The 26,269-nt window shown below is 52.5% G+C and overlaps 1 protein-coding gene across 3 annotated transcripts; it reads right to left on the bottom strand.

Moving 5' to 3' along the window:
• Positions 1–333: 333 nt before the first annotated feature.
• On the bottom strand, positions 334–3,028 carry LOC133346124 (transcription factor Sp9-like). 3 transcript variants are annotated; one of them, XM_061557556.1, is made up of 2 exons: positions 2,944–3,028; positions 334–1,691 (listed from the first exon to the last, which is right to left on the bottom strand). In XM_061557556.1, the coding sequence occupies exon 2, from the start codon at positions 1,656–1,658 to the stop codon at positions 375–377; it is 1,284 nt and encodes a 427-aa protein (XP_061413540.1). In that variant the 5' UTR covers positions 1,659–1,691; positions 2,944–3,028; the 3' UTR covers positions 334–374. The 3 variants fall into 3 exon arrangements, with proteins under 3 accessions (XP_061413540.1, XP_061413538.1, XP_061413539.1); XM_061557554.1 differs by lacking the exon at positions 2,944–3,028 and adding an exon at positions 2,268–2,851; XM_061557555.1 differs by lacking the exon at positions 2,944–3,028 and adding an exon at positions 2,055–2,222 and having other exon boundaries at positions 336–1,691.
• Between the last annotated feature and the right edge of the window lie 23,241 nt (positions 3,029–26,269).

Here is a 26,269-nt window from a genome sequence, read left to right as displayed (position 1 = left end):
AACTATTGTACAAAGTGCGATATTGAGACTCGACACAGCCTATGGGCGTCACGACCAAGCGAATCTTAATTTAAGGAACGAACCTAAAACAAAAACAAAACTTCGCTATTTTTAACCGAACAGGAAGGAAAAAAAACCCGTCGCAAGCAGCAGCAGTCACCTCGTGAACCCGAAGTCACAACGCGCAGATTTTTTTTGGTCTTCAACTCACGAAGCTCCTCACCTGTGCGCCCAGCCGGCACCGCCGCGGCCCCACGAGTTCTCCAAGAGCGCGCACCGCTCGCGGGAGGGGGCCTCTTCCACCTGCCCCCCTCCTCCTTCTCGGCTCAGAAGCCGCTGCCGCACACCCCCCACCCACCCCCCCCACCCCCGGCTCAGGAGCCGTTGCCCCCCGGCTCAGGCCCGCACGTCTCGGGGGAGTGTGGGTGCGGGGAGCCGGGGTTGCTCGTCTCGTCGCTCTCGCTGCCCGCCTTGCCGCCGCTGTGCGTCTTCACGTGCTTGCTCAGGTGGTCGCTGCGCATGAACCTCTTGTTGCACACGGGGCACGCGAAGCGCTTCTCGCCCGTGTGCGTGCGCAGGTGCCGCTGCAGCTCGTCCGAGCGCGTGAAGCGCTTGCCGCAGAAGAGCCAGTTGCACACGAAGGGCCGCTCGCCCGTGTGCCAGCGCAGGTGCGCCTTGAGGTGCGACGTCTTGCCGTACACCTTGCCGCAGCCCGGGATGTGGCAGTTGTGGAGGCCTTTGCGCCTCAGGCTGGCGCCGGGTCCCAGCCGCTCCGCCTCTTGGCAGTTGGGGCAGTCGCACGTGGCGCGCCCCGGGAAGCGTCGCGCCAGGGCGCGCGAGGAGCTGCTCAGGGTCGGCGGCCCCGAGATCATGGGCCCCGGGGGCAGGCCGCCGCTGCCGCCGCCGGGCGACTCCCCGTACGAGGGTAGCATGGACTTGAAGCCGTCCTGCGCGAGCAGGTGCTGCGTGGCCGGGAGCAGGTGGGGCGAAGAGGCGGAGATGCCCGTGGAGCTGAAGGCCGAGTGTCCGAGGCTCGAGAAGTCGGAGCTGTAGCCGCCGAGCTGCGAGTGCAGCGCGGGCGACTGCAGCGGCGCCGAGTGCAGCGCGCCCTGGAGACTCCCCGCGGGGTTCTGCACCTCGAGCCAGTTCGAGTTGGCGTGCACGTCCCACCAGGCGGACGTCCCCGCGCTCACGTCGTTGCTGACGCCCGCGTGCGCGCCCGCCTTGAACCACGACTCGTAGGGGTGGGCCATGCCCACGCGCGAGTACATGCCCTGCAGGCTCTCCTGCACCGACGTATGCACCTTGGACACGAAGGCCGACTGCGAGCACTCGGGCGAGCTGACGCTCGTGGCGACGACGGGCGGCGCTTGGTAGAGCGCGTAGTCGCCGGGGAAGCCGGGCGAGGAGGACGAGGATGCGGTGGACGAGGAGGAGGAGGCGGCGAGGCTGAAGGCGCTGGGCCCCGCGGCGACGTGGCCGCTCGCGCAGTCCGCGAGGTCCCCGCGCTGGCCCGGGTTGCCCAGGCCCGGGTGCCCGGCGCCGCTAGACGTGGGCCGCTTCCACGGGTAGAAGCCGCCCTTGCCGTACGCGGGGGAGTCCGCGGCGGGGGACAGGGCCCGGGCGCTGCCGATCTTATTGCAGGTGGCGGCCAGCATGGCCAGCGGTGCCGAGGTCAGCTTGTGCTCCTCCTAGGGCCGTGGTGGTGGGGAGGGGGGGTCGGGGTGTGGAGACGCACAGGGGCGGCGGGCGAGCGTGAGTTTCTCGCGGCGCTTACCGTGGCTAGGCGGGGCGGGGGGGGTCTCACTCGCGACCCCGAGGCGAGGGCTGCCGCGGTCCGGCTCGGCGGTGCGGTGTCGTAGCGGTTGTTGGGAATCACGAGATGCAACCGCGAAGTGAAACCGCGTGTCACTCTCTCCACCCGCGTGATTTCACAGAACTCCTCGAGACGCGGATCGCATCGGGCTAAAGTCGCCCCAAACTGATCTGCGCCCGGGACCCGCGTGCAACTCCCCTAGAGGCGGCGACAACTCCCGTGCGCGCGCGGGACGTACCTGGTGCTCTTCGCCGCAGAAACGCTGAACCGCAGCCGCAAAGAGCAACTTGGGGCGCGCCGGAACAACCCGGGCTCGCTCGGGGAAGCCGCGGAGGGTGAAGCCGAGGCGCGCCTATGGGGCCCCGGGGGCACGGGGCAGAGAGGCGGAGAGAGCGAGGCCCGCGACAGCAACGCACACAGCCATGGAGCAGCGGGAGCAGAGCGCACTCACCCCCGGGATGGAAGCTGCCATCACAATAAGTCCGCGCTCCTCCAGCCTCGGGGTTTTTATAGGGGGTGCTGGCTCTCCGTGGAGAGGGACAAAGCGGAGTGGGCGAGGCGCCCCCTCCGCGCGCGTAATGTACTCCGCGTCGCCTTTGAAGAGCCGCCTCGCCCCGCGCGCAGCCAATAGCGCCGCTCTCCCCGCGGGGCCGCGATGGGGAGCGCGGCACGGCGCGTCGCCACGGGGGTGGCCACGGGGGGACCCACGGGGGGCTCCACGGGGGGCCCCAGCTCCACCGGCATCAGCGGCGGCGGCAGCAGCAGCAGCAAGCGGCGGCGGCGTGAGTCCAAGCGCGATCATACAACCAATCAATCGCACGTTTTGCCCGTGGACCCGATATGCAATCGGTGTGTTGTTTTGCCGATGGATGGAGCGAGCCGAGCGCATTGTTTTGTGATGGACGCTACGGTGCCACGCACCAGGTGAGGAGGTGAGGGCTACCCGCTCTGAACGCCGCCCCCCGGACCCTGGAACGAACTCATACAAATCCTCATTTTCAGCTCCACTTCACCCATTACATCCACATCGCCCCCCCCCCCGCCACTCCACTCCACAAGCCCGCACGTTAACTTCTGGTCATCCGAGCTGGGCACTCCGCCCCCTGCAGCCGCTCGTTGAGTCTTACCTGGCGCGCTCACCTCGTCCTCACCTGCTCACCTGCTCACCTGCGCGGGGCTGCTTTCCCGCAACAAGGGCGCGAAGCGAACTCGGGAAACTCGCGATACGTTGCAAAGGTGAGTGGTTGTACGGGGGCGTGTAGTAGTGATGGAGTGATTGGGTAATCGTGTGGAGGAGGCTCGTGAAGGACGCTGCTACTGGGCAGTTGGAGACAGTCGCCCTCCAGCAACAACGGAGGACAGAGGAGCGACGCTCACAACAACGAGCGGAGCGCCGGGCGGTTAAAATACCATGGCATCTGTTGGGTTTGTCCCGTGACCTCCCGTCAGCGAGCCTTCGACACTTCACCTGGCCTCAAAAGTGCACCTGGCCTGGTGACGTTACCGTCACTTCGTGGCGAATGGCGGCTGTATTTGTGCGTGTGCTTCCGTACAAGTTGGTAACACGCTTACCGTGTGTGTAAGGAAGCGATGTGTAGGTATAGGTGTGTCTGTATGGCGGGCGTGTGTCGCACGGTGACCCGCGGGTCGGGGCGATCAACTCATCCCGTGTTTTGCCGCAAGGCGCACTCAGACAGGGGTGCGTGGCAGCGAGGTTCCGTGGTTCCTGTTCTGCGCGTGCTGCGTGTACTCTTACAGCATACGTGCGTGCCAGTCTCGCTCTGTCACGTGCTGGTTTTGGCGATGTTCACCCACGACGTTTAGTTTCGTGTGGCCATAGCGCTCGGTGCAACAACAAAAAAACAGAGTTGAGCGTCTCCCCCCCCCCCCCGCCGCCGCCGCGGACTCCCCCATGGAGGTGGCTCCCCTCTCCATCCCCCTTCCCTCCCCTTCCATTCAACTCCCTCCTCCTCCCTCCTCGTTGATTCTCCTCCCTTCTCCTCCCTCCATCCCGCCCGCTCCCTCCCACTTGCCCGCCCCGGCAATGAATCGCGGGGCGGGCGATTCCCGTGCCAGAGCTGCCCTCTCGCCTCTCGTTAATTTCATTTAAATGTTAAACACGGGACCCTTCGGAGCACGCCCTCTCCACGCGCTTTTACTGCCTTGTTTAGTTCCCCGCTCCTCCCCGGGCGTCTGATGGACTTCATAACCATACAGACTCCCCTGACACCACAGCAGCAGCAGCACCACATGCACTGCCGGCAACTTAACAAATAAAGTTGCGCATTGCTACTGACACGGGTTGATGCCGGTGGCGTCGTGGTGTCCGTGTTGATGTGGCCGCCGTTGGTTGGTGTCGGTGATGGGTAACGGTGGTGATGGGATTTGGTGATGGATCTCCATGGCAATAGCAACAGTGATGATTGGTGTCGGTGATGATGGGATTTTGTGATGATGGGTGTCCGTGATTATGTAATTCTGTGATGATGAATGTCCGTGATGATGGGATTTTGTGATGATTGGTATCCGTGATTATGTGATTCTGTGATGATGAATGTCCGTGATGATGGGATTTTGTGAAGATGGTATCCGTAATGATGGGATTTTGTGATGATTGGTATCCGTAATGATGGGATTTTGTGATGATGGGTGTCCGTGATTATGTGATTCTGTGATGATGAATGTCCGTGATGATGGGATTTTGTGAAGATGTGTATCAGGCAGTAAATGTGTGGCGCTCCTCACTATTCACCAGGGCCATTCTCTCCGTTTTTACGAACGTTCCGCCTCCAAACAGCAAAAGTGCTTTACCGATTCAAGCATCGCGTCCCTCCGTGGCGGTTGAAGTCTGACGCCGATTGCATCATCCTCGCCCCCGCCCCTCACCCCTGGTGATTGTCGTTGCGTCATATCGATCATCATCATCGATCATCAACCACAACCGTCGTCATCGACCGACGCGGTGATTTTGAGATCCCGGCAGTAGCCGTCACCTCCATCCACTTTCAGAGTCGCGGCATTCACGGAGAGCCACGCGATTGAGCCGCGTGACAGGAAATCAAGATTTTAGGAGGAGGAGGAGGAGGAATAAGAAGGAAAAGCCCCGTGCCCGCGTCTTGCACCACCACTTACACAGCAAATCGACAAGTCCCGGCTGTTTCGCTCGTTCGGTCAACACGGCCCCATATAGCTTCTGACACATCTGTTCAAACCCACACTCAATACGGTATTACTATTATTATTGTTATCATCGCCCGCACCTATGTGTGTGTGTGTCTCCACTCGCATCTCTACAGCGGTGTAGAGAGATGCACGGTTGGCTACGCACGGTGCGAGAGAAGTTCAACATACATGCAGTGTTGTCACAACTCCCGCTGTGGCCTCGCGCCGTCTCAACACACGTGGTAACCCCCCCACCCCCCCGAGCGCATCCGCACGCTTTATTAAACGCACCTCAGAAGCTGGTGCTGTGAGTATCGCGTGTAGTGCGCGCGCGTGTGTGTGTGTGTTTGCTCGGCAGTAAATGTGTATTTATTTACAAAGCGGCTGAATGCGACCGCGTGGCAAGCCGCTCTGCATATACGGGAGCGTGGCCATCTAGACTCGAGAGAGTTTCAAGAAGTTGTTGTTGTTCCAGTCAACAAATATTCTTTCGACATGTTTAAATATCAGAGTTCGTATGTATCCAAATCAAGTCGAAATCTGAATGTGTTATTACAGGGTTTTGTGCAGACCACCGTGTAGTCACTGGGTTGAGACCACCAACTCGCTACACTTGAGAACCCGGTAAAAAATCACAGGCGACTGAGTCCCCGGGTGTGAACCCAGAAACTCGGCAACTGGCGAGGTGAGCCACACCACCACACCAGCCTGGCATTCAACAAGTGAGGTACATGTACGACAAGGAGGAATCTCAAATTTCCACATTATAATAATAATGCCCACAGTGTCCTTAACGTGACGGAAGCGTAATCAGGTGGTAAATAGTCGAGACCCCCCCTTCTGGGATTGTGCTGCTGTCAATCATCCGAGAATCTCACCCAGATCCGGAAGAGCGCTGCTGGCTGGTGAACATAGTGGAACAAAGCGGACGTCCAAAATAAACACACACCCCCCCCCTCCCATTCGAGACTCAAACATCGCGTTGCAGGACATTGGCAATGCTCGAAGACGCTGGTGTGACCGTCAACCGCATCGTAACACCGACGTGCCGATGCACCAAGTCTCCTTCATACGTTGAAAATGAATGACAAGCCACATTAGTGCGACTGTGGTCATGCAATCCAAACTATGGGACGGTAAAGTCAACTCATTGTAGTCAGGGCTGGCTTCGATGGAGGAGGGGGAATAGCAACACTCCATGAACTCTCTCCCGAAGCACACCTCGATAATGGCTAGGAGATGTTAACTCCCTCGCCTGGTATGCAGAGGGCCGTATGTTCGATCCCAACCCTGACGCCTGATGAATATTAGATTTCATGTCACTCTCCCCGTGGTCGCGTGGATTTTTCTATGAGTCCTCCGGTTTTTCCCTCGAAATTTAAAATCCATGTGGCTGCTCTACATCTCTACGTGATAAGCCACTTCGTTGAGCTATCATTTGTGGCCAGGTCGCTTCTGAAACTAGCTATACAGCTCAGTGGGCCTTACTTGGAAACCAAAAATATACTCTTTGTTTTTTTCGTTAAAGTCACGTAGGTAAAAAAAAAATCAAATTGTTTTCATCATTTGATTTGATTTGTTTTTACCTACGTGACTTTACCGAAAAAAACAAAGAGTATGAATCCTTGCAGTCACGAAAGCTTCAAATCTAGAACAACAAATATTTATGCTTTATATATTACCCGCCACCTGTCACGTAATTGTAGGAGCTGCCCTTCTTTAACTCGTCCATAGCCTCGGGGGAGGCGAGGTTCGCGCACTTTGAACTCGGAGACCTGAATTCGGTCACGTCTCACAGCAACAACGAGTGACAGCTTCCTTGGTCCTCTTCGCAAATGCGCTCTCACTGACCAGCGTGGTTGAGGAATGGTCAAACAACCGACATGACGAAGGGGGAAGACCTTCATCCAGCAGCGGATTGACAAGGGGTTGCAATTATCCTTAGACACAATACGTATGCTTTTGTATGAAAAAAAATAAGAATATGTTTGACACTTTCCGGCAATAAAATAGCAGGTGTTTAGATGTTCAAACACCAAATAGGAACCTTTTGCAAGGAATCAAGTCCGCGTTAACCGCACGTACTCGTGGTGAACATGCAAACAAAGATGCTCTGATAATGTATGGCATTGTCTTTGAAACTGATGCGGAGACGGGAGGCTGGCAGATCGGCGGTGCGCGCGTCCGAGTCCGTGGGTCCTGCGTTATCGCTCACGCGCTCGCAAAGATAGCATCAGTAACGTACAGAACTTGGTGATGCTGCTTTGGCAGTGGTGCACAAGGACAATTAACAACAACAACAACAACAACTCAACAATGACCCACCCCATCCTCATTGCTGCGAGAGAAGGATCACCGTCCGAAGCGTCGACGATTTATATATTTCTGGAGTGATCATCTCGGGTTGCTTTCTGTTTTTTTTGTTTCTGGAAAAAGAGTCACTGCCCGACACTTTAGCTCACCGCGTTTTGTTTTGGTTATACAACGGTGGTAATGACGAAGGTGGGAGGTGATTTTGATCATTAACTCACGCAGCTTCTATTTACATATATACGCGCGTGTGTGTTTGTGTGTTGGCGTATGTGTGTTTGTGTGTGTAGGAGTGGAGGCTGTGGTGTAGCGGTTAGTGCTACGCTGCGCTACGAGCCTGGTCGACCCGAGTTCGATTCCCGCTCACGGCCAACACCAGTGACGATTATCTCAACAGGTTCTGGGCCTCCCCTAGGTCGACTCAGCCTCAAATGAATACCTGGTGCGGCGCGTAAAAACATCGCCACTAGGGAGACAAAGGCGACTGGTCGTGGTGCTGGCAACCCACCCCCTCGTGTGACGTTCTGGCATTCATAGGTGCTCACTAACAGCACTTTCCCCAACAGTCTGTTAAGGCTATACGGATCTTTGTTATTTGTTATGGAGGGATCTTTGCCCCAATGTTACGGAGAGATATTTGTATTCGTGTACGTACACGTGTATGTGCGTACGTATTCCGAACAGCACTTAACAACTACTACGAAACTATTGTTTTATTTTACCAGGGTAAGGCCCACTCAACTATATCGTGACCTGGCTGCATAGTGGGTCTAAATGTGGAAGGGAAACCCGGAGGAGCCGGATAAAAAATCCACGCGACCACGAGAAAAGAGAACATGCAAACTCCAAATATACAGCAGGCGACAGGGCCGGGATCGAACCCACGGGCTCCTGTATACCAGGCGAGCTAGTTAACATCTCCGAGCCACCGTGGCGCCCCTTGCCACCAAGAGTCCGTGAACATCTCTACAAGAGGGACATTTAATTGTCTACTTGCACGTGTCTCGAATGGCAGCTGTGACCTCGTCGATGACCCAACTAACACTCGCTTGGTGATTCGATCAGCCCGTGTGTGACTGTTGCTTTAAAACGTCGATATACGCCGCACGTGTTCCCGTGACTTTGTCAGGCGACGGGGAGCGCGAGAAGAGTGGGGGGGGGGGGTGTCCTGGCGGGGGAGGGGCTGAGACCCCCCCCCCCCCCAGCTCCGCCTCCCCTTCACCCCCCCTCCCAACCCAGGCTACCCCTGGGCTCTGATCTCACGGAGTTGATCAAAGGCGGCGGGGAACTCCGCAGATCCGGAGTCCATTCACAGCGCGGCGCTCTGAGATCCTGGCGAGGGCTGCTTATCTCCCCGGGCCCGGCTAATCCCTAAATTGCCTCCCCCCATTCAATTTAACGAGCAGCCAGCGTGCGGCCAAAGACAATGAAGGTCGTGCAAACCGCGTGCGCCCGAGCCAGCCGCCTCCAAGTAAAGTTCCTTTCCTCCGCAACCACACAAACACGCGCGGGCCCAGGTAAAGTTCGTCTCCGCGTGGTTCTATGTGTGTGTGGTGGTGGGGAGGGTAGTGGTTAGCGCATTGCGCTACGAACCCGGCGGCCCCGAGTTCGATTCCCGCTCGCGGCCAACGCCAGTGACGATTATCTGAACCGGTCCCTGGGTCTCTCCCTGGGTCGACTCAGCCTCAAATGAGGTCCCGGTGTGTAAGACGTCGCCACTGGCCGAACACGCCCTCGTGCGCCGTGGCGGTCTGAACATGTGCTCGCCAACAGCCTGTGTGGACTATGGGGCGGGGGAGGGGAGGGAATTCTCGCGTGTAAAGTGATAAAGCGTTAACCGAGGCGCAAACCTCTCCATTATATATATACGGAGTGGTATCTCTTGTAATCTCTCATTTACTTGATACAGCTGTCGGGCTGTGACGGTTCCACCTGAAGACGGAAGCTTGTGTTGCCTCCGAAACGTCGTGATTTTTTATTTTTATTTTACTTTTATTAATTTTAATTTAAATTTTTTACCTACGTGACTTTACCGAAAAAACCTAAGAATATGAATAAAAACCTCTACCCGTGAAACTCGGTGCCTTGAGTCAAAATAAAGGAAGCCGTTGGATTTTCCGTCCGCCGAGAGGAAAGTTAATTGCGTGTCAATCTAAGTAGCCTTAAGCGATTTGGAGCGGTTGAAAGTGTTTCTGCTGGGGGCGGGGGGGGGGGAATTCTAACATCGACTTTTAATCTGAATGCTCTCACCATCACCACACAGCACACGAGGTCTGCTTCCACCCAGCAACCCTGCCCCCCCCCTCCCACACCTCCGATTAACACGGTTGGCTACGTACGGTACGAAAGAAGTTCAACATAGATACACACACTAAAATACCACGCCAAACAGCAACTCTCGACTCGAGCGCTAACCCTACCACGAGTCGAACTGCAGTGCACACCACAGTGAACTTACTACCACCCTACCACACCCCCCACGACACCACCGCACCACAATTAACGAGGGCTGAACGATGTGGGGGACATATCTAATTGCGATTTTTCTGACAGATATTGCGATTGGGATTTGATTTGCGATTACATTTTTTAAAGTCAAGCTTCAGTTCAACATTCACTGTGTAATAGATTTCAAATATGTGATGGAGCATTATCACACGGTACCATCAAAATATGAACTGCTCTGTATATTCTAATGCAAGGATGATAACTTAAAATATTTGTATTGCTTCCAACATGTATTATGTTTCAATTGAAATAGAACAATCAAACATGTAACGATTGTTAATTTAAATAAAGTTATAATAAAAAAAAAAAAAATCACAATAAGAAAGTAATCGGGCTTTTCAAATCGCAGCCTTTGCGATTTGCTAATCGCAATGTTTCAAATTGCGATTTCGATTTGAAATCGATTAATCGTTCAGCCCCACACTAAACGCACTCTTCACCCCAACGGCTATTAAGCTTCGATTTAAAGCTTTCGTGACTGCAGGGATTCATCTTCTTGGTTCTTTCGGTAAAGTCACGTAGAAGGGAAGTAATGAAATAATAAAAATAAAACTTAATAATAAAATAATTCTCACGACGTTTCGGCCACAACGCAAGCAGCCGTCCTCAGGCGAAGAATGAATAAAGCTCTTAAGCTACCACCACCACACACCGCTCTCCAAACCGGGGCTATGCCCACTAACCAAACGTGCAGCACAACCACCACAAAGAACTGGCTCCACACCACACCGGGCCCCCCTGACATGTATGAACAATACCACGGCCTTACCCCAGATCCTGCACGGACTGTAACTCAACCAGTGACTGTCACTGTGGCCACCGCGGTGGCTAGGAGATGTTAACTGCCTCGCCAGGTATACAGGAGGTCGATGGTTCCATCCCGACCCTGACGCCTGTTGTATATTTGGAGTTTGCATGGACTCTCTCTCTCCCCGTGGTTGCGTGGATTTTTCTCCGGGTCCTCCGGGTTTTCCCTCCACAGTTATAATAAACTTGCGTTTAGAGTATTTGGCTGCTATACATTTCCACGTGATAAGCCACTTCGTTGAGCTATCATTTGGAGCCAGGTCGCATCTGAAAAAGCTAGAAAGCTCAGTAGGCCTTACCCGGTAAAACAAAGATAGATAGACAGATAGCTTAACACGTAAGCTTTCGCGACCAATATCAGCCATAATAGAGGTTATTTTTGGGTTAGATCGCGTAAATATAAAGAAAAACTATATTATGGACGACAGATGGCTGTTAGTGTCACACTGTCAGGTGTTTTATTTGCTGTTGTTTGTTTACGTGGAGGTGTTCTCGTTGTTGTTGTTGATGTTTGTGGGGCGTGTTCTTTGACCGCCCGTTTCGCGTAAAGTTGGCGCGAGAGACCGCGCAAGTATTTATCTCCAGAGGTGGCCATTGCGAGCCCATGTGGGTGCAATAGGGTGCGGTGGAGTTGTAGCGGTGGAGTGAAGTTGGGTGCAACTGGGTGGAGTTGTATGGAGCTGGTTAGAGTTGAAATGGAGTTGGGTGGAGTTGCGGTGGAATTGGGGTGGATCTGAGTGGAGTTGGGGTCGAGTTGGGGTGGAGTTAGGGTGGATCTGGGATGAAGGTAGGTGGAACTGGGTGGAATTAGGGTGGAGTTGGGGTGGATCTGGGATGAAGTTGGGTGGAACTAGTGGGAATTTGGGTGGAGCCGGGGTAGAGTTGGGGTGGAGTTGGGGTGGATCTGGGATGAAGGTAGGTGGAACTGGGTGGAATTAGGGTGGAGTTGGGAAGAGTTGGGTGGAGCAGTGTGGATTTGCGGTGAAGCTGGGTGGAGTTGAGATGTAGTTGGGGTTGAGTTGGGTGGAGCAGTGTGGAGTTGCGGTGGAGCAGGGTGGAGCAGGGTGGAGTTGGGGTGGAGCTGCAGGCGGGCTCCAACCCCGTGCCGCGCTCCCCTGTGGAAGATCCTCGCCTCTCGATCCGGAAGTACCAGTCAGTGTTACCGGCTACACCTGGGCACACGCGGCCATGGACACTGCATCGGTGATGCACGCGACAAATTTTATTTTTTTAGTTGTTGTTCTCCAAATATTAGATTTTGTTTCTGTTTCATTTACACATTTCAAAATTGTCTTTCCGCTGCGCAAAACGTATTGAAAGCCGAGGTCGAAAAGGGCTCTCACCTGGATGAAATAAAGATGCTCATTAAATGAGCTCTCTCTCACCTGCTCACGTGAACACGTGGCTCTCGACCAATGCAACTTGTAGAACACCAGCTGCTTAGACCGATAAGCACGGGGGCACGGTGGCACTGTGTGTCACCTCGTTACGCGTTACCCGGTCACCACGCTACCTCGTCGCGCGTGACATCGATGCAACTCGTCGCGACCCGGCGCGAAGAGCAGTTGCGGGCGGCATTAGCATGCAGTTGGCGCGAGTACAAATCACGCACACGCACACGCGCGCGCGCGCGCATTTGAATTTCTAATTTAATAAACTAGGAGGCTTTTAATCATCGCGTTTTTATTTGTTTGTTATTAACGGACCAATTGACCCGGTTGTTAACCGTTCTGATCATTACGGCGCGGGAAAGTTAATTAAAGCGAGCGAGCGAGGCGGCTCCTCCCCGCTATGAGCGATTGCTCCCACACATCTCGAACTCCTCATTTCGATTTCTCTCCGCTGATTGCCGATATTTAATTTATGTTCGCGCCTACATCTCCTACATCTCTTACAACCACTCGCACATCTCATGCATCATCATAGGGGGAGGGGTGGGGCGGGCAGGGGGTGGGGGGGCAGCGTGGGGGTTGGGGGGTGGCGTGCACGCGCGCGCGCGCCCGCGGTAGACGGGGTTGTCATCACGTAGGTGCGCGCGCGTGTCCGTGTGAGGTCTGCGCGCGTGTGCGATAGGAGTTTGTGTTTAGCTTGTTGTCCCCCCCCCCCCACGCCTGCGATTAGCACTGTTGGCTACGCACGGTGCGAAAGAAGTACAACGTACGTACATGCATGCAATGTCCACCCCCTCTGAGTGGCGCGGCGCCTGCTCCCCTGTCCGATCCTTGGGGCCCGTGTGCAGTTGCACCGCCTGCACACTCGCTAGCCACGCCGCTGCCTGGAGGCCGTGCGCCCATCTCCAGGGCTCGTCTCCAGCTTCGCGCTCTGCCTCTCAGTGCAGAGCGTGGCCCCCTATCGAATACGAGTCTCCATGGAGACTCGCGTTGGATGGCTACGTACGGCGCGAAAGAAGTTCAACTCACATACATACGTACCCAGAATAAATGGTTCCAAGCAGCGTCTATTAAAACTATTTAAAACGTCTTCTTTTAGTTTACCAGCTAAAGCCCACCGAGCTGTATGGCTGTTTTTCATAAGCAACCTGTGCCGCAAAGGGTCGCTCAGCGAAGTGATCTATGGTGTGAACATTTATAGCAGCCAAATACTCTAAACGCGTGACGTTGATTCTAAATGTGGCGGAAAAACTCGGAGGACCCGGAGAAAAATCTACGCGACCACATGGGAGAACATGCTAACTCCAAATATACAGCAGGCGACAGGGTCGGGATCGAAGCCACGACCTCTTGTATAACAGGCGAGGTAGTTAACATCTCGCCACCGCTACGTCTGCCATGGTGGGTGGCAAGGATTCTCGATGGGGCTCGCGTGTGACCCCCTAACCTCTACTCGGCCCCACCGCTCTGGGTGAAGAGGGACCGCCCAGCACATTAATGAGCGATGCCCAATAATTATTGAATGGCTCTCGCCGCGTGGACCCTGTTTTCTTTCCGGCAGCCCCTGTCCATGGCGTCGATGTTTGCCGCGTCTCCGTGTGCGTGCGCGCGCGACGCAGGTGAGCGTGGGATGAGATAATTGCAAGGCAACAATTAGGTGACTGTAAAACAGAAATTAGTTTGTTCAATGCGCTGTTAACAATCTGAACCGATTTGGTTGCAACAGAATGCGTTCTGAATGGGGCCGTGGCGAGCTTTTCTTTTTTTAGCATTGCCCTCTTGAGAGGGAAGCTCTCCCGTGGTGTTTGGGGTCAATCGTGTTGGACACTTCTTCCCCTTGGGAGGTAATTGTCTTTTTTAGGCGTCGTTTAGTGACATTGTATTTTATACACGTAGGAATTCGTGTTGCAACGTCGTGCTTTGTGATTTCTTAAACCACGAACCAAAATCCTGCAACGGGGCATGGGACAAACTGTGGCCCAGTGTACAAACAGGGTTTTTCCCCTTTTTTCTGGCAACAAAACTGACACCTTTTGCAAGGAATCATGCTTACATTAACCACAATACTTGCAGTCAAATGCAAACCAAAACAATACTCTGATAATTTATGCATTGTCTTTGAAACTGATTGGTCCACACCAGAGACAGCTTTCTTTAGAGCCTAGTCTCATATGGTGTTCGACCAGATGATGCCAAAAGACAATGCATAAATTATCAGAGTATTGTTTTTTGTTTGCATTTGACTGCAAGTATTGTGGTTAATGTAAGCATGATTCCTTGCAAAAGGTGTCAGTTTTGTTGCCAGAAAAAAGGAGAAAACCCCTATTAGTATATTTTGGTACTGGCAAAGGAGGTCCCATGATGTGGCCCAGTGGTTTCGCAAACTTGACGACGATAAATCCATCGAGCCGAGTTTGATTCCCGACCACAGCTCGCATCGGTACCCGTGTGATTTCTGCACCGGTCCTGGTCGCCGCCCGGTCACCAATCCACATTTACCGTTGTGGTGAAGTATGAACAAACAACCTCCATCACTAACAGAGCCTGGGGAGGCCTTTGCCAATTTGTGGAGTAACAACGGGCTGGAAAGGAATACATATTGTCTTGCTAATGGCCACATTGTTACGAAGAAGCCCTGTTATTGTGTTAAGATTTAATGTCACGGTATTTAAAATCCCGTTTGAAATATCGTAGAAAATAGTAACTAAAATAACCGCGCCTTGCTGTGAATACGAGCTTTATCGCTCATCGAATTCCTCCAGTCGAAATGGATATTCTGATAAAGATGAGGTTTTCACACTGAGGGCCATGTTCTGCTTTGGCATCATCGTCACGCCACTTAAGCGGGACCCGGCGTCACCGCTGCGTTCCGGGGCAGATGGGGTTCACGCTTCAGAAGCAAGCACCTCCTCCGACCCTGTGAGCCTCCTCTACACGGTGACGGGAAGCATTAGCAGGGCCACAGAGGTGGGGCAGTCTACCCTGGGCCCCAGGTCTAATGAAATGCCAAGGGGCCTCACAAGGGGGCCTCATCTGGCATTTTGGACCCAGGCCTCTAAAAAATTAACCCGTAATAACAAAGTTTTTCACTATAAATCCTTTAAATGCGTGTTCAATGGGCCACAACCCAGCCCACATTGGTCTTTGAAACGGGCGGCTAGAGTCCTCTCGTCCTCTGGCTTGAGATGGCTGCCACCTATGGGTCAGATGATTGCCTGCCACCATTAAGCAATTGCTAATTAAATATATATTTTTTTACCAAAAAGTGTAAAATTTTTGAAAAAATTTTTCACGAAAAGAAATTGTCACGCACAACGAGTCTGTGTGCAAAATGTCAGCTCGATTGGATCACGGGAAGTGGGTTAAAAAACGACCGAAAGATTTGCACGGTCGTAAGCGCGCAAGCAAGCAAGCAAGTGAACTTAATATAAAGGATTTTAAAAAGGTTTCAGCAGCACTGAGCATGATACATCAATTGATGTGAGCATGCATTAAGGCGAATTAATGGTGACAGGAGCAGGACGTGACAACCCTTACTAATTGGCTGTGTCGGGTGGTGGCGTGTTTTAACGACACATTCATATATTTACGCGACCTAATCTATTATGGATGATATTGGTCGCGAAAGCCGACGTGTTCAAAGGAGCAGGATAACCTGAGTTCAGCCTTATACCCGGGGAAATTTGGTTTTTCTCGCTTTGGAGACACCATTCAGATGCTGTCCTACAAGCCCTGTGCTGCATTGTGCCATATTGTGGCTTAATTAGCGCTAAATTTCAGCTGAGTTTGTCCGGGTGAATGAAACGTAAACAATGTCTGCACCCAGCAAATATCCAGGATGCGAGGAAAGAGGAAAAGTACAATGATCACATGACGCGTACGTTGAGCCCCCTCAAGTAGTTGTCTACATGACCAGGTACTCTGACATGTATGTTATATGTATGTTATATGCATGTACGTTGAACTTATTTAGCACCGTACGTAGCCAACCGTGCTAATTGGGAGTGCAGAGGAAGGATAACAAACTAAACACAAAAAGCAGTTCGACAGGAATAAGTTTTCAATCGAGATTTAAAGTGCATATCTCTGACCGTGGCTTCCTAATATCGGAAGCAAGAGCGTTCCAGACGGCCGCCTAAGGACCATGGTCATTACGGTGTCGTTTGCATTTTCCTTACTAGACTCCTGTCTCGACACCTATGAACATGCATACGTGCACAGCTACTCCAGTCGAGAAGTGACCTAGAAAATATCCCACGAGAAACTTGAAGCCCTGGGCCTAATTAACCAAATCCAATCAGGCAGATTCACCCCGAAGCAAACGGCGCCTTGAGAGCCGTCTTTATGCAGCCATGTCGCGCTGTTCTGTGTAAATATTGAATAATAATGGGAGAGCGAGGGGGGGGGGGCTATATTGTTTAAATACCAAGAATAAATGGCACACAGCTACCCGAGCTTCGGGATCACAGTAGTTTATTAACAGTCGAATTGCCGCACAAAGAGCGTATTAGTCTCGTGTCGAATCGCTCCTTGCTGCGCGCCCCACCACACGGACCTCTTAGTGCTCTAGGCTAATAATTATGACACCATGTGGTAGACTGAAGTCCTGCTGTCATTAGCGATGTCACGCTTAATGATCACGCGCGTGATTGCCGGTCCCGCGCCGCCGCTAGTTTTTTGTGCACAAGCGGCGCCGATGGCGCACGGACAGCACCTACACGGACTCGCAGAGACGCAGCCGACTGGAGACAAGACAAAGATTCCCCACGTAGCTTCGACATACTATATTCTATGGTTCTTTCGGTGAAGTCACGTACATGGAAAAAATAACAACAATAAAAGAATAATCGTCATCGACCGATGACGATTGCTGGTGTTGCGATCGAAACGTCGTGATATTTTTCTCATTTTATAATTCACTTTATTTTAATTTTGATTATTGTTATCTTTTTTTTTCTATCTACGTTACTTTACCGAAAGAACCATAGAATATGAATTCCTGCAGTCACGAAAGTTTTAAGTCAACACTTTAACATACTATTGAGGCAAGTTCTGTTAGCGAGCACCTCTGAAGGCCGGAACGACACACGAGGGGGTGGGTGGCCAGCAGCACGCCCGACCGCCTTTGTCTCTCCAGTGGCGATGTTTACACACCGCACCGGGTACTCATTGAAGGCTGAGTCGACCTAGGGGGAGGCCCAGGACCGGTTCAGATAATCGTCACTGGTGTTGGCCAGTGAGCGGGAATCGAACTCAGGGTCGACAGGGTTCGTAGCGCAGCGTAGCGCTAACCGCAACGGTACCGCTCCGGACACACAGAGGCACCACATCTCAACGGCATCGCAAGAGACGCTGTCTCAAAGAGACACGGTGTCTCGCCCGGCCTCACAGAGATACAATATTCCCACTGCACTTGCTCGCGGGGTTGTCTCTGTGGTTATTGTCGACTTCCGTGGACGACGGAGAATTGTGGAAAGGCACTACGTGTCACGAGTGTCGTCGACACGCCACGCAAAGCGACCAAGGAGTCTGTAGTCGCCAGATCTGCTTGAAGTGCTCTTCAACGTGAGCTGAAACAATAACAATTAATTGGCGCGTTGAACGGCGGTGCAGGTCACGGTTTGTTTCGGTGCGTTGGATGGTGGAGGGTTTTCGACGACACAGATTTGGTCACGTCGTTAAGTGGCGAATCCCAATGGGTTTTTTTTTAATCGAGGAGTCTGTAGTTTACTCACCTCTAAATGATGCAGAGTGGAGCTCCATTGACAAGACTAGCGACATCAACAGGCCGGCAGCAGAATAAACTCACGGCACGAGAGGAGGAGCAGGGGGGACTGCAGGAAGAGAGGGCCCACGCTGGCGTGACTTGGGGAGTAGCAGCTCCTGCTGCTGCCGCTGCTGCCGCTGATGCTGCCGATGTTGAAATATATCAGCCCACGAAATGCAGACGCATTCAGGCAGCATTCTGTTCTTCTGAGTAAAGTTTGCAATTTGCAGCGCTTTCATCAACTAAAATCATCAAGTAAAAAGAAATACCATGGACAGACTGACTCCACTCAGTGTAATTTTACTCCCTATAATAATAACACACAGAGTAATGGCGACAGTCAAATGGTATTTGCAACATGCAAGCAATGTTCGTCCTTCATCGCATGCGGCATTTTTCAAAGGTATTTAATTGACTTATAGCTTTCGTGACTGCAGGAATTCATATTCTTTGGGTCTTTCGGTAAAGTCACGTAGAGAGAAAAAATAATAACAATAAAATAATGCAAATACGAATGAAAATAAAGTTAATAAATTTTTAAAAATATGTTTTATTCATTTTACTAATACTATTTTATTGTTCTCATATATTCTATCTACGTGACTTTACCGAAAGACCCAAAGAAAAAAAATTTCATTGCCGATGCACCATGAGAGTGTCGGGGCAAATCGCGTCTCTTGTGACCTGCCTGTGACCTGCCTCCGAGTTTAACCGCGGGCGCTTGCGCCAAACGCCGCGGCACACGAACCCACAACTTCATCTTTCACGAGGGCTCACAGCCACGTGAGTGCCGACCACTTGGCAAGATGGCCCACAGACGATATTCATCTGTCATGGCAAACATGTTGGTCCGCACCACTCGCGACGAGGTTGTGCACGTTCGTGGTGATTCGATGAGGTCCGCCGTTGGCTACTGCACGTACGTAAGTTGAACTTCTTCCCGCATCGTACGTAGCCGACCGTGCAAACCGGAGATGCGGCTTCGGTGCGTGACCGGGCCCTGCGACGGGCCGGGTGTCACGAGTGATGTTCGCTCCACGTCGCGCGTTCCCCCCCCGCACTGCGGCGTCAGAGTTCAAGTCCGCGGCTCGCCGCCTCTGACCGGGGGGGGGGCTCTCCGAGGAGGTGTTTGGGACGCGTCACGAGGAAGTGGCCAGGAAACGACAGCCCCCAAGCTTCCTTCACTGTGAACGCCGCTCGGTCCGACGCTCGCGCGGTGCGAGACACGACTAGTGGAGAGGTTTTTTTTACACACTTTTATTTAACTCACTCTGTCTGTTGTTGTATCCTCAAATCTTGTAACTCAATTTTAACCCACTTCCCAATGTGGTATCGACTGCAAACTTGTTCTCCTTCGACAGAGTTCTCATCTGTGCCGGGGTAGACATCGCGGGAAACGTGTTAAAAGCATCCACTTTCCTTTTTGCGAAAAAGGGGGTTGTGAAAACGCCGCGTTACTAATACCCCTCTTAAGAAGTTGCTAACTGTGAAATTACTTAGTGGTGGGGGAAGGAGGAGGGGTGGTGGGACCGATTCGGAAGTGATCAAGGAGTGAACTGATAAGATCTGTTATCTCGCGCAAAAGCCAGTGACTAATGTTAAGTGTGACGTTCTTGGCACGTTAATCACGAGATGCGTGCACTGTGCAGCCTCTTGCCAGCGCGGTCCGTCTGTGGAACTGGTCATTTACCTGCCACCCGTCTCAGCTGATGGCCCTGGAAGTTGTCTCTGCTTCTGCCGGGCCCAGAAAGCAGCATCAAATTAAGTGCGATAATTCAACGTGCATTTATAAGTTGATGGGTGATTTTAAAATTGCATTATTAGGTAGTGGGAAAGGACCTTCAGCTTATTATTGTGTCCTTTGGGCATATGTTTGGCAAAGTATGCATTCTTTTTTTTATGTAACGTGAGGATCGAAGATTTACTATGAAACAGGAACCGGATGCGATGCCAACAATAACAACGAGTTTGACAAAGGCCAATTGTGCTTTTAGCAAAGAAAACCATAATTTGGCCCAAATTAAAATGCCAATGTTTTTTAACTGTTATGTCAATGATATAACAACATTTTTATTTCAAAAACAACATTTCGAGCATTTGTAAAATAACACGAACATTTGAGAGTGGTCTTGAACCGATGTTCACAGCAATATGCAGTAACTCTGGCCGATAGACATCTGCGTAAAAATCCTTGCGCCGGTCTACGCTGCCCAACGTGCTGCGACGCCTGAAGACACCCATCGATTCTAGCGAAGCGTGACTCCCAGCCGCCGTCCACACCTGGATTCAGGAGCCAAAGCTCGGGCGTCGGATGTAAGACGAGTCGCTGGGACAGGAGGAGGAGCGGAGGAGGAGGTGGAGAAGGAGGAGGAGGAGGGGGTGGAGGAGGACGAGGAGGCGGCGGTGTGTCGCGTTGCGCGTTGGTGCCCCCGGGGTCTCGCGTTTCCCCCGGGAGGCCGCTTTGAGTCGGCGCCAAATTAAATCTGCCGGCTGCTAGCGGCTGCTTTTAATTCCTGCTCCTGCAGGTAACGACGGCCAATTAACAGCGGTGGTGACGAGGCGGGCAGGCGGGCGGGCGGGCGGCACGGAGGGAGGGAGCGAGCGACGTGGAGCGGATCGCGTGAGTCATCACGGCCGCACCCCCCCTCCCCTGCCTGCCTCGCCCTGCGGTGCCACACAATTATAAAACAATTATTAGTATTACTACGGCTGCTTAGTTGTAAACGTTAATCCGTTATAAGAGTTTGCGCGGTGAGAATTTGCGCAGTTTGTTAAAGGCCATGCGATTGTTGTGGTCCGCACGGTGAGAACATTCACACGCAGAGGTGGCTGGCGCATACCGTGCGCGTCATGTTATTGGCAACGTGTTTCAATTCCTCATTATTGCAGGTCCTGCAATTTTCCTTTCAGGGCTCCACGACACGTTCGACCACTATTGAGTCTCGATTTAAAGCTTTCGTGACTGCAGGGATTCATCTTCTTGGTTCTTTCGGTAAATTCACGTAGAAGAGAAATAATAAAATAAAATAGGTCTGTCGAGAAGACAGACTCTGTCTTCTCGACAGACCTGACGAGGCTTTGCGAGATAAGCAAACGGCATTATTATTATTATTCATAATACAGGTTTTTTTGGGGTTAGATCGCGTAAATATATAAATGCGTCGTTAAACCCGCCAACACCCGACACAGCCTGATGAAGCTAGTTGTAATTACTAGCGAAACGTCGTACTCGGATTGTAAATGTTGTGGCTTGGCTCTCCAACACACCGGTGTGCTGTACTAGTAACGAATTGGCCACGTTCTGTTTACGTGACAACCCTTACTAGTTGGCTGTGTCGGGTGGTGGCGGGTTTTAACGACACATTTATATATTTACGCGATCTAATCCAAAAAAAACTGTATTATGGCTGATGTTGGTCGCGAAAGCCTCCTACGTTTTAAACTTGCATTATTATTATTAACACAACCTCGGTGGCTTTGCACCCACAAACTAGGGCCGATTCAGAATCAGAATATTTATTCAGACAGACAGTCCCCGGGGTTGCGGAAGATCATACTTACGGAAATCCGACTTACGGAAATCCGACCTTACGGAAATGCTCGTGCGGCACGGTGGAGGTTTTGTGGATTAAATACCGCGGAGCGAGGCGTAAGGCGGCCGGGCAGCCTTACGCCCTGCTCGAGCTTGACTAGGATTCAGGTAAATGTAATTTATCATTGATTTTGGGGTGGGAAATTGTTCAGTTTCCGACATACGGAAAATTCGGGTTATGGGTCGTTCTCGGGAAACTAACCCTCCTGTTCTCTTTGGTTTTTTCGGTAAAGTCACGTGGGTAAAAAATTAAAATAAATAAAATCACGACGTTTCGGGCGCAACACAAGCGTAACACAAGCATCCTTCTTCTTAGCGAAAGCTACGTTGTCCCCACCTGAAGAAGGACGCTTGTGTTGCGCCCGAAACGTCGCGATTTAATTAATTTAAATGTTTTACCTCCGTGACTTTACCGAAAAAAACAAAGAGTATGAATCCTTGCAGTCACGAAAACTTCAGATCTAGAATTAACCCTCTTGTAACCCGGCGACTGCCAGTACCGGAGGAATCCAATGAGATATGAAGCTTCTTTTGTCCACAGATGTCCAGTAGTGCCTGATAGCTGCGATAGCTTGTGGGCGAGCGTCTGCCCGACGCGTCGTGTGTCCCCTCGGCCGTCACAGCTGCTGAGCCGGGCTCTGAGTTCCCGGGCACAATTCGCTCTTCTCCCTGGGAGTTGGGGGAGTTTTCGGTGCCGTGCGAGCGCGTTCCAATCTTGCCAAGCAAGGTGAGAGAGAGAGTGAGAGAGTGAGAGAGCCTGTTTGGAGAGTGCGTCTGTGTGTGTTAGACAGACAGATGGCCTTTGGTTATAAACCACGTAAACAAGGGGGCCCCATTGAGAGCGGAAATCTCTTTGTCAAGGCAGACCTGGCGGCAAAGGGGAGGAGAGCTGTGCACGTTCAACAAGGCACGCGGTGCGGTGAAAGTAAAAGTGACCGGTGACGTCACCGATCGCTGCGATCACGCTGTCGAACGATGGCGATGACGTTTATGAATATCGCTGACAACGACAGGACAAACGGGGTGGGTGGGGGGGGGGGGCGCAAGGGCGCCGTGCGACGTTTCGTTTTTTTTGCGACGCTGACGAAACGAAACCGCTGCAGGGCCTCCGGTCCCCTCGCTCCACGGCGGCGGGGGGGGGGCTGCGCTCGGGAGGGTGGGGGGGTCCACGTGCGACTCAACTTTACGAGTCCCCTTTTTGTCTGTCGCGGTAGCGTCATCGCGACGTATTGTGCGCGCCCGTTGATGAATTGCAACTGAAACAATACGGAAAAAGGGGGGGTGGGTGGTGGGGAGAGGGGTGTTCCTCTCCGAAGCCCGTACATCAACCGCTGGTGTGTGAATAAGGCCGGCGCTGATTTCCCCAGTGTCCAGTCCTTGCCGCCGTCGACTTTGTTTGTTGCGGAGGGAGCCCTAATTGCGCTAAACTGGAGGCTGTCCCTAAGCGTCAGTGCGCGTGGCTGCGGAGAAAGCAAATTGTGCGACAGCGGCAGCAGATTGGAGTCTTTCATTGCCCTAATCGTTGTGTGCAATCCCACCTCACTCAAGGACACCTCGTGGGCTTATTGCGCTGACGAATCAATCGGGTTTGACTTCTTCACTCCTCTTGTGCGCAACTGCTGTCCGAAGCAACCCCGAGAGCGAGGTCAACCCTGGGCGACGGTTGAACCCGGCACCACGGACTTCGAAGCTCGGACCTTGCAGTGCCCCGAGAATTCTGCTTTTGGAACTACGTCTGTGGTGAAGAGTTGTTTTGCTGTTTTGTTTTGTTTCTCGCGTGCGTTATTGTAATAATAAAAAAAAATGATGGCATGGCCCCCGCTCATGGAAGACGTGCTCATATATAATAAACGTAACGTAACGCGCAGCGCCTTCAATAGTTCACTGCTTCGATAAAGGCTTCCACCCACGTCTTTCAGACATGGGGTGCTGGTTGACCATACTTCACCATGCTGGTCCAAGTGGGTTGATGAAGCAGAGGCCCAGCAACCGGTTCGGGATGCCTCACCGCTCACGTTCGCCGTGGATATTGAATTTCGTCCGCCGGGTTCACAGTGCGGTGAACTAACCCACCGCGCCACTGCTCCACCCCCTGCAATTCCAAATATATTACACTAACATGTTCGTCGGCATTTCGATTTAAAGCTTTCGTGACTGCAGGGATTCATCTTCTTGGTTCTTTCGGTAAAGTCACGTAGAATGGAAATAATAAAATAATAAAAATAAAACATAATAAAATAATTCTCACGACGTTTCGGCCACAACGCAAGCAGCCGTACTCAGGTGAAGACCAGGTATGTCGGACGCTGTCTCCCCGACACACCTGTTCTTCACCTGAGGACGGCTACTTGCGTTGTGGCCGAAACGTCGTGAGAATTATTTTATGATGTTTAATTTTTATTATTTTATTATTTCCATTCTACGTGACTTTACCGAAAGAACCAAGATGTTCGTCGGCACTGTATCGTGCGCTTGGCAGATTTGCCGCCGCGATGTATGATTCTCTCCGAGACGGGAACAGAGGTGGCGAGTGCTCACTCTGCTGGGCCTTGACTCCCGACCGGAGCTTCGGAACCACGGCGAACAAATTTCGGCTTAAAGCTTTCGTGACTGCAGGGATTCATCTTCTTGGTTCTTTCGGTAAAGTCACGTAGAAGGGAAGTAATAAAATTATAAAAATAGAACATAAAAAAATTGTTTTATTTGATTATAACATTTTATTTTATTATTATTATTTTATTACTTCCCTTCTACGTGACTTTACCGAAAGAACCAAAAACACGGCGAACAACTTCATGCGCCGCGCGTTTTCGCGAACGGCCGCTTCGCTTCCCTGCGGTTCCGTCGTTTGGGGAGGGGAGGCCGATCTCGGGGAGCCGCTCGGCCGAGATTCTCCTCGAAGAGAGCGGAGAGCGATCTTCGATGTCTGCCGCCTTTTTTGTTTTGTTTTTTTTTCCCTGCACACTTTGACCGGTTGCAGACGCTGGGCTCTTGAAGCCGCTCACGGACGAGCGGACGTTTATTTTAAGTGCGGTCATCCCCGATATGAATTTGCACTCAGTTTGTTTATTTTCCGTATTCCCACGGCCACTTTGAAGTGAGCCGATGCAGTTTGTGAATCGGGGCCCCATTAGACTTGAGCCCGGATTCACGTGGTGAGGGTGAGCCTTACAGGGCTGACCTCCCCCCCCCCCCCGACTCGCATGGCCCGGTACACTTTTGCTCTATTTCACAACTACGCAGTTGGCGTCGTCACCCGAACCGACATCAGGACCCACGAGGCCAGCAGGAATGAGCAACTCATCCCGCACGTAGGTCAACTCACAACAATCTCGGACTTTAGTTTGGGATAGCGTCATAATAATTCCTGCCTGTGTGAAAAGTTTTCTTTTTTTTACAATTCATTATATTATCATTGTAAATGTTTTAAATGACAATTTGTTTGCTCTGGCCAAGGAGGGAAGGCAGGGAGAGGATGGGAAGTAGGGGAAGGGCTGAGCCCACATTGCTGAGTGTTGTCATTTAAGGCTGAGACAACCTAGGGGGAAATTACAGGGCAGGTTCAGATGCTAACTGCCATGGCCAGGCAAATAACCCGGGCCAGTTTTAAATCCAGCACATTACCCACGATGCCACCACTTCTCTTCTGGACATCTGTCAAATTTTTTTTGTATATATATATATAGCTCATCGTATTCCTCCAGTATAAATAAATATTGTGATTCTGATACACACACACGTACAAATATACCGTGACGTGCACGCACCTGCGTAGAGACCATTAGGCCTGTAAATGCACCGCTGGGCTGCGCTTCGTGATGTGACCGGAGCGGGGTTTATTTATGCACAGGGGGCACTTTGAACATCGTACCCGTGGAAGTGATTCACAAATCGGAATCTTTACTTGAGGCCGGAGGAATCCGATGACCTGCGAAGCTCTTCTTCAGCGCGTCACAGCAGCGAGGGAAGCAGCGCACGCCTCTCGTTGTCATGCCTGGACACCGATTGGGGTGTAGTGGGGGGGGGGGGGGCACGGTGGATGGGTCCTTCATAGACAAGCACCAGATTCTGGCCGAGGTAGACGCCACGTCGCCGGCCTGGCATGGGAGGCATCGCATGAGTGAAGCGGATCTGTGGGTGACACTTGATGTGTTTTATTTTATTTTTAATTAAAGTCGCCCGACCCCCCCACCCCCTCCTGCCCCCGCTCTGACCCACACGCAGAACCACCACTCCCGTCGTCTCTTGTAACGTCCTTCGCCTTCGTTGCGTGGTGTGTGCGCTTTTTTTCGGGGGGGGGGGGGGGGGTGAGGTTGTTGTTTCGTTTAAACAATGAAGCCCGACATTTACTTCGGAAATGAATAAGAGCAAGCCCGTCGACTTCCCACTCGCAGCCCCGCTTGTTGAAGGACCGGCGGCGGGGCAGACGAAAGGACGCGGAGAGGTGGGACGGGGGATGATCACCAGATGCTTATCTCCTCTCCCAGGCAACGGCGCCGCGGCTTCGCTCTGCTGATCACTCCCGACCGGAGCGCCATGCGGCAGCGGCGGCGTTCCCACTGTGATCGTCCTCCGCGATTGGTTTGTTGTGCGATGGGGCAGGGAGGGGGAGCGGTTGATTTCACCTCCGAGCAATGTGGTGCCACATTCAGTTGTTGTGCGAGATCTTCCGATGTCCCCTCGTGTGTATCCCCACCCCACCCTCCCCCCCCCCAACACGTGTGTCGGCATCTCGTGCGTGGCCTTCCCCACGTTTGATCTCACGGAGGAGCCGTGCGGGATGAGGCTTCGCGAGCCATTCCCGGGGCTTGGGGCCGCGAGCTGGGGGAAACCCAAACACGGGGGCTCTGCTCAAAAGCGACATTTACGTTGAGCCTTTAAGACCGAGCCTGCAGTGCAACGGCGGGTGGCTGCGG

This window comes from Lethenteron reissneri, chromosome 23 (genome assembly GCF_015708825.2).
Source record: "Lethenteron reissneri isolate LAM-NWPU_2019-01 chromosome 23, ASM1570882v1, whole genome shotgun sequence".
Lineage (NCBI taxonomy): Eukaryota > Metazoa > Chordata > Hyperoartia > Petromyzontiformes > Petromyzontidae > Lethenteron > Lethenteron reissneri.
The sequence above is the reverse complement of the archived record's forward strand: the minus strand, read 5'-3'. Positions and strand labels throughout refer to the sequence as shown.

What these genes read in the sequence shown, in the direction of transcription:
- LOC133346124 (XM_061557554.1), bottom strand. Translation starts at nt 2,705, where the DNA reads ATGCGCTCGGCTCGCTCCATCCATCGGCAAAACAACACACCGATTGCA. An exon ending in TGGCAGCTTCCATCCCGGGG is followed by an intron (nt 1,692 to 2,267) that starts GTGAGTGCGCTC and finishes CCACGGCCCTAG; the next exon opens with GAGGAGCACAAGCTGACCTC.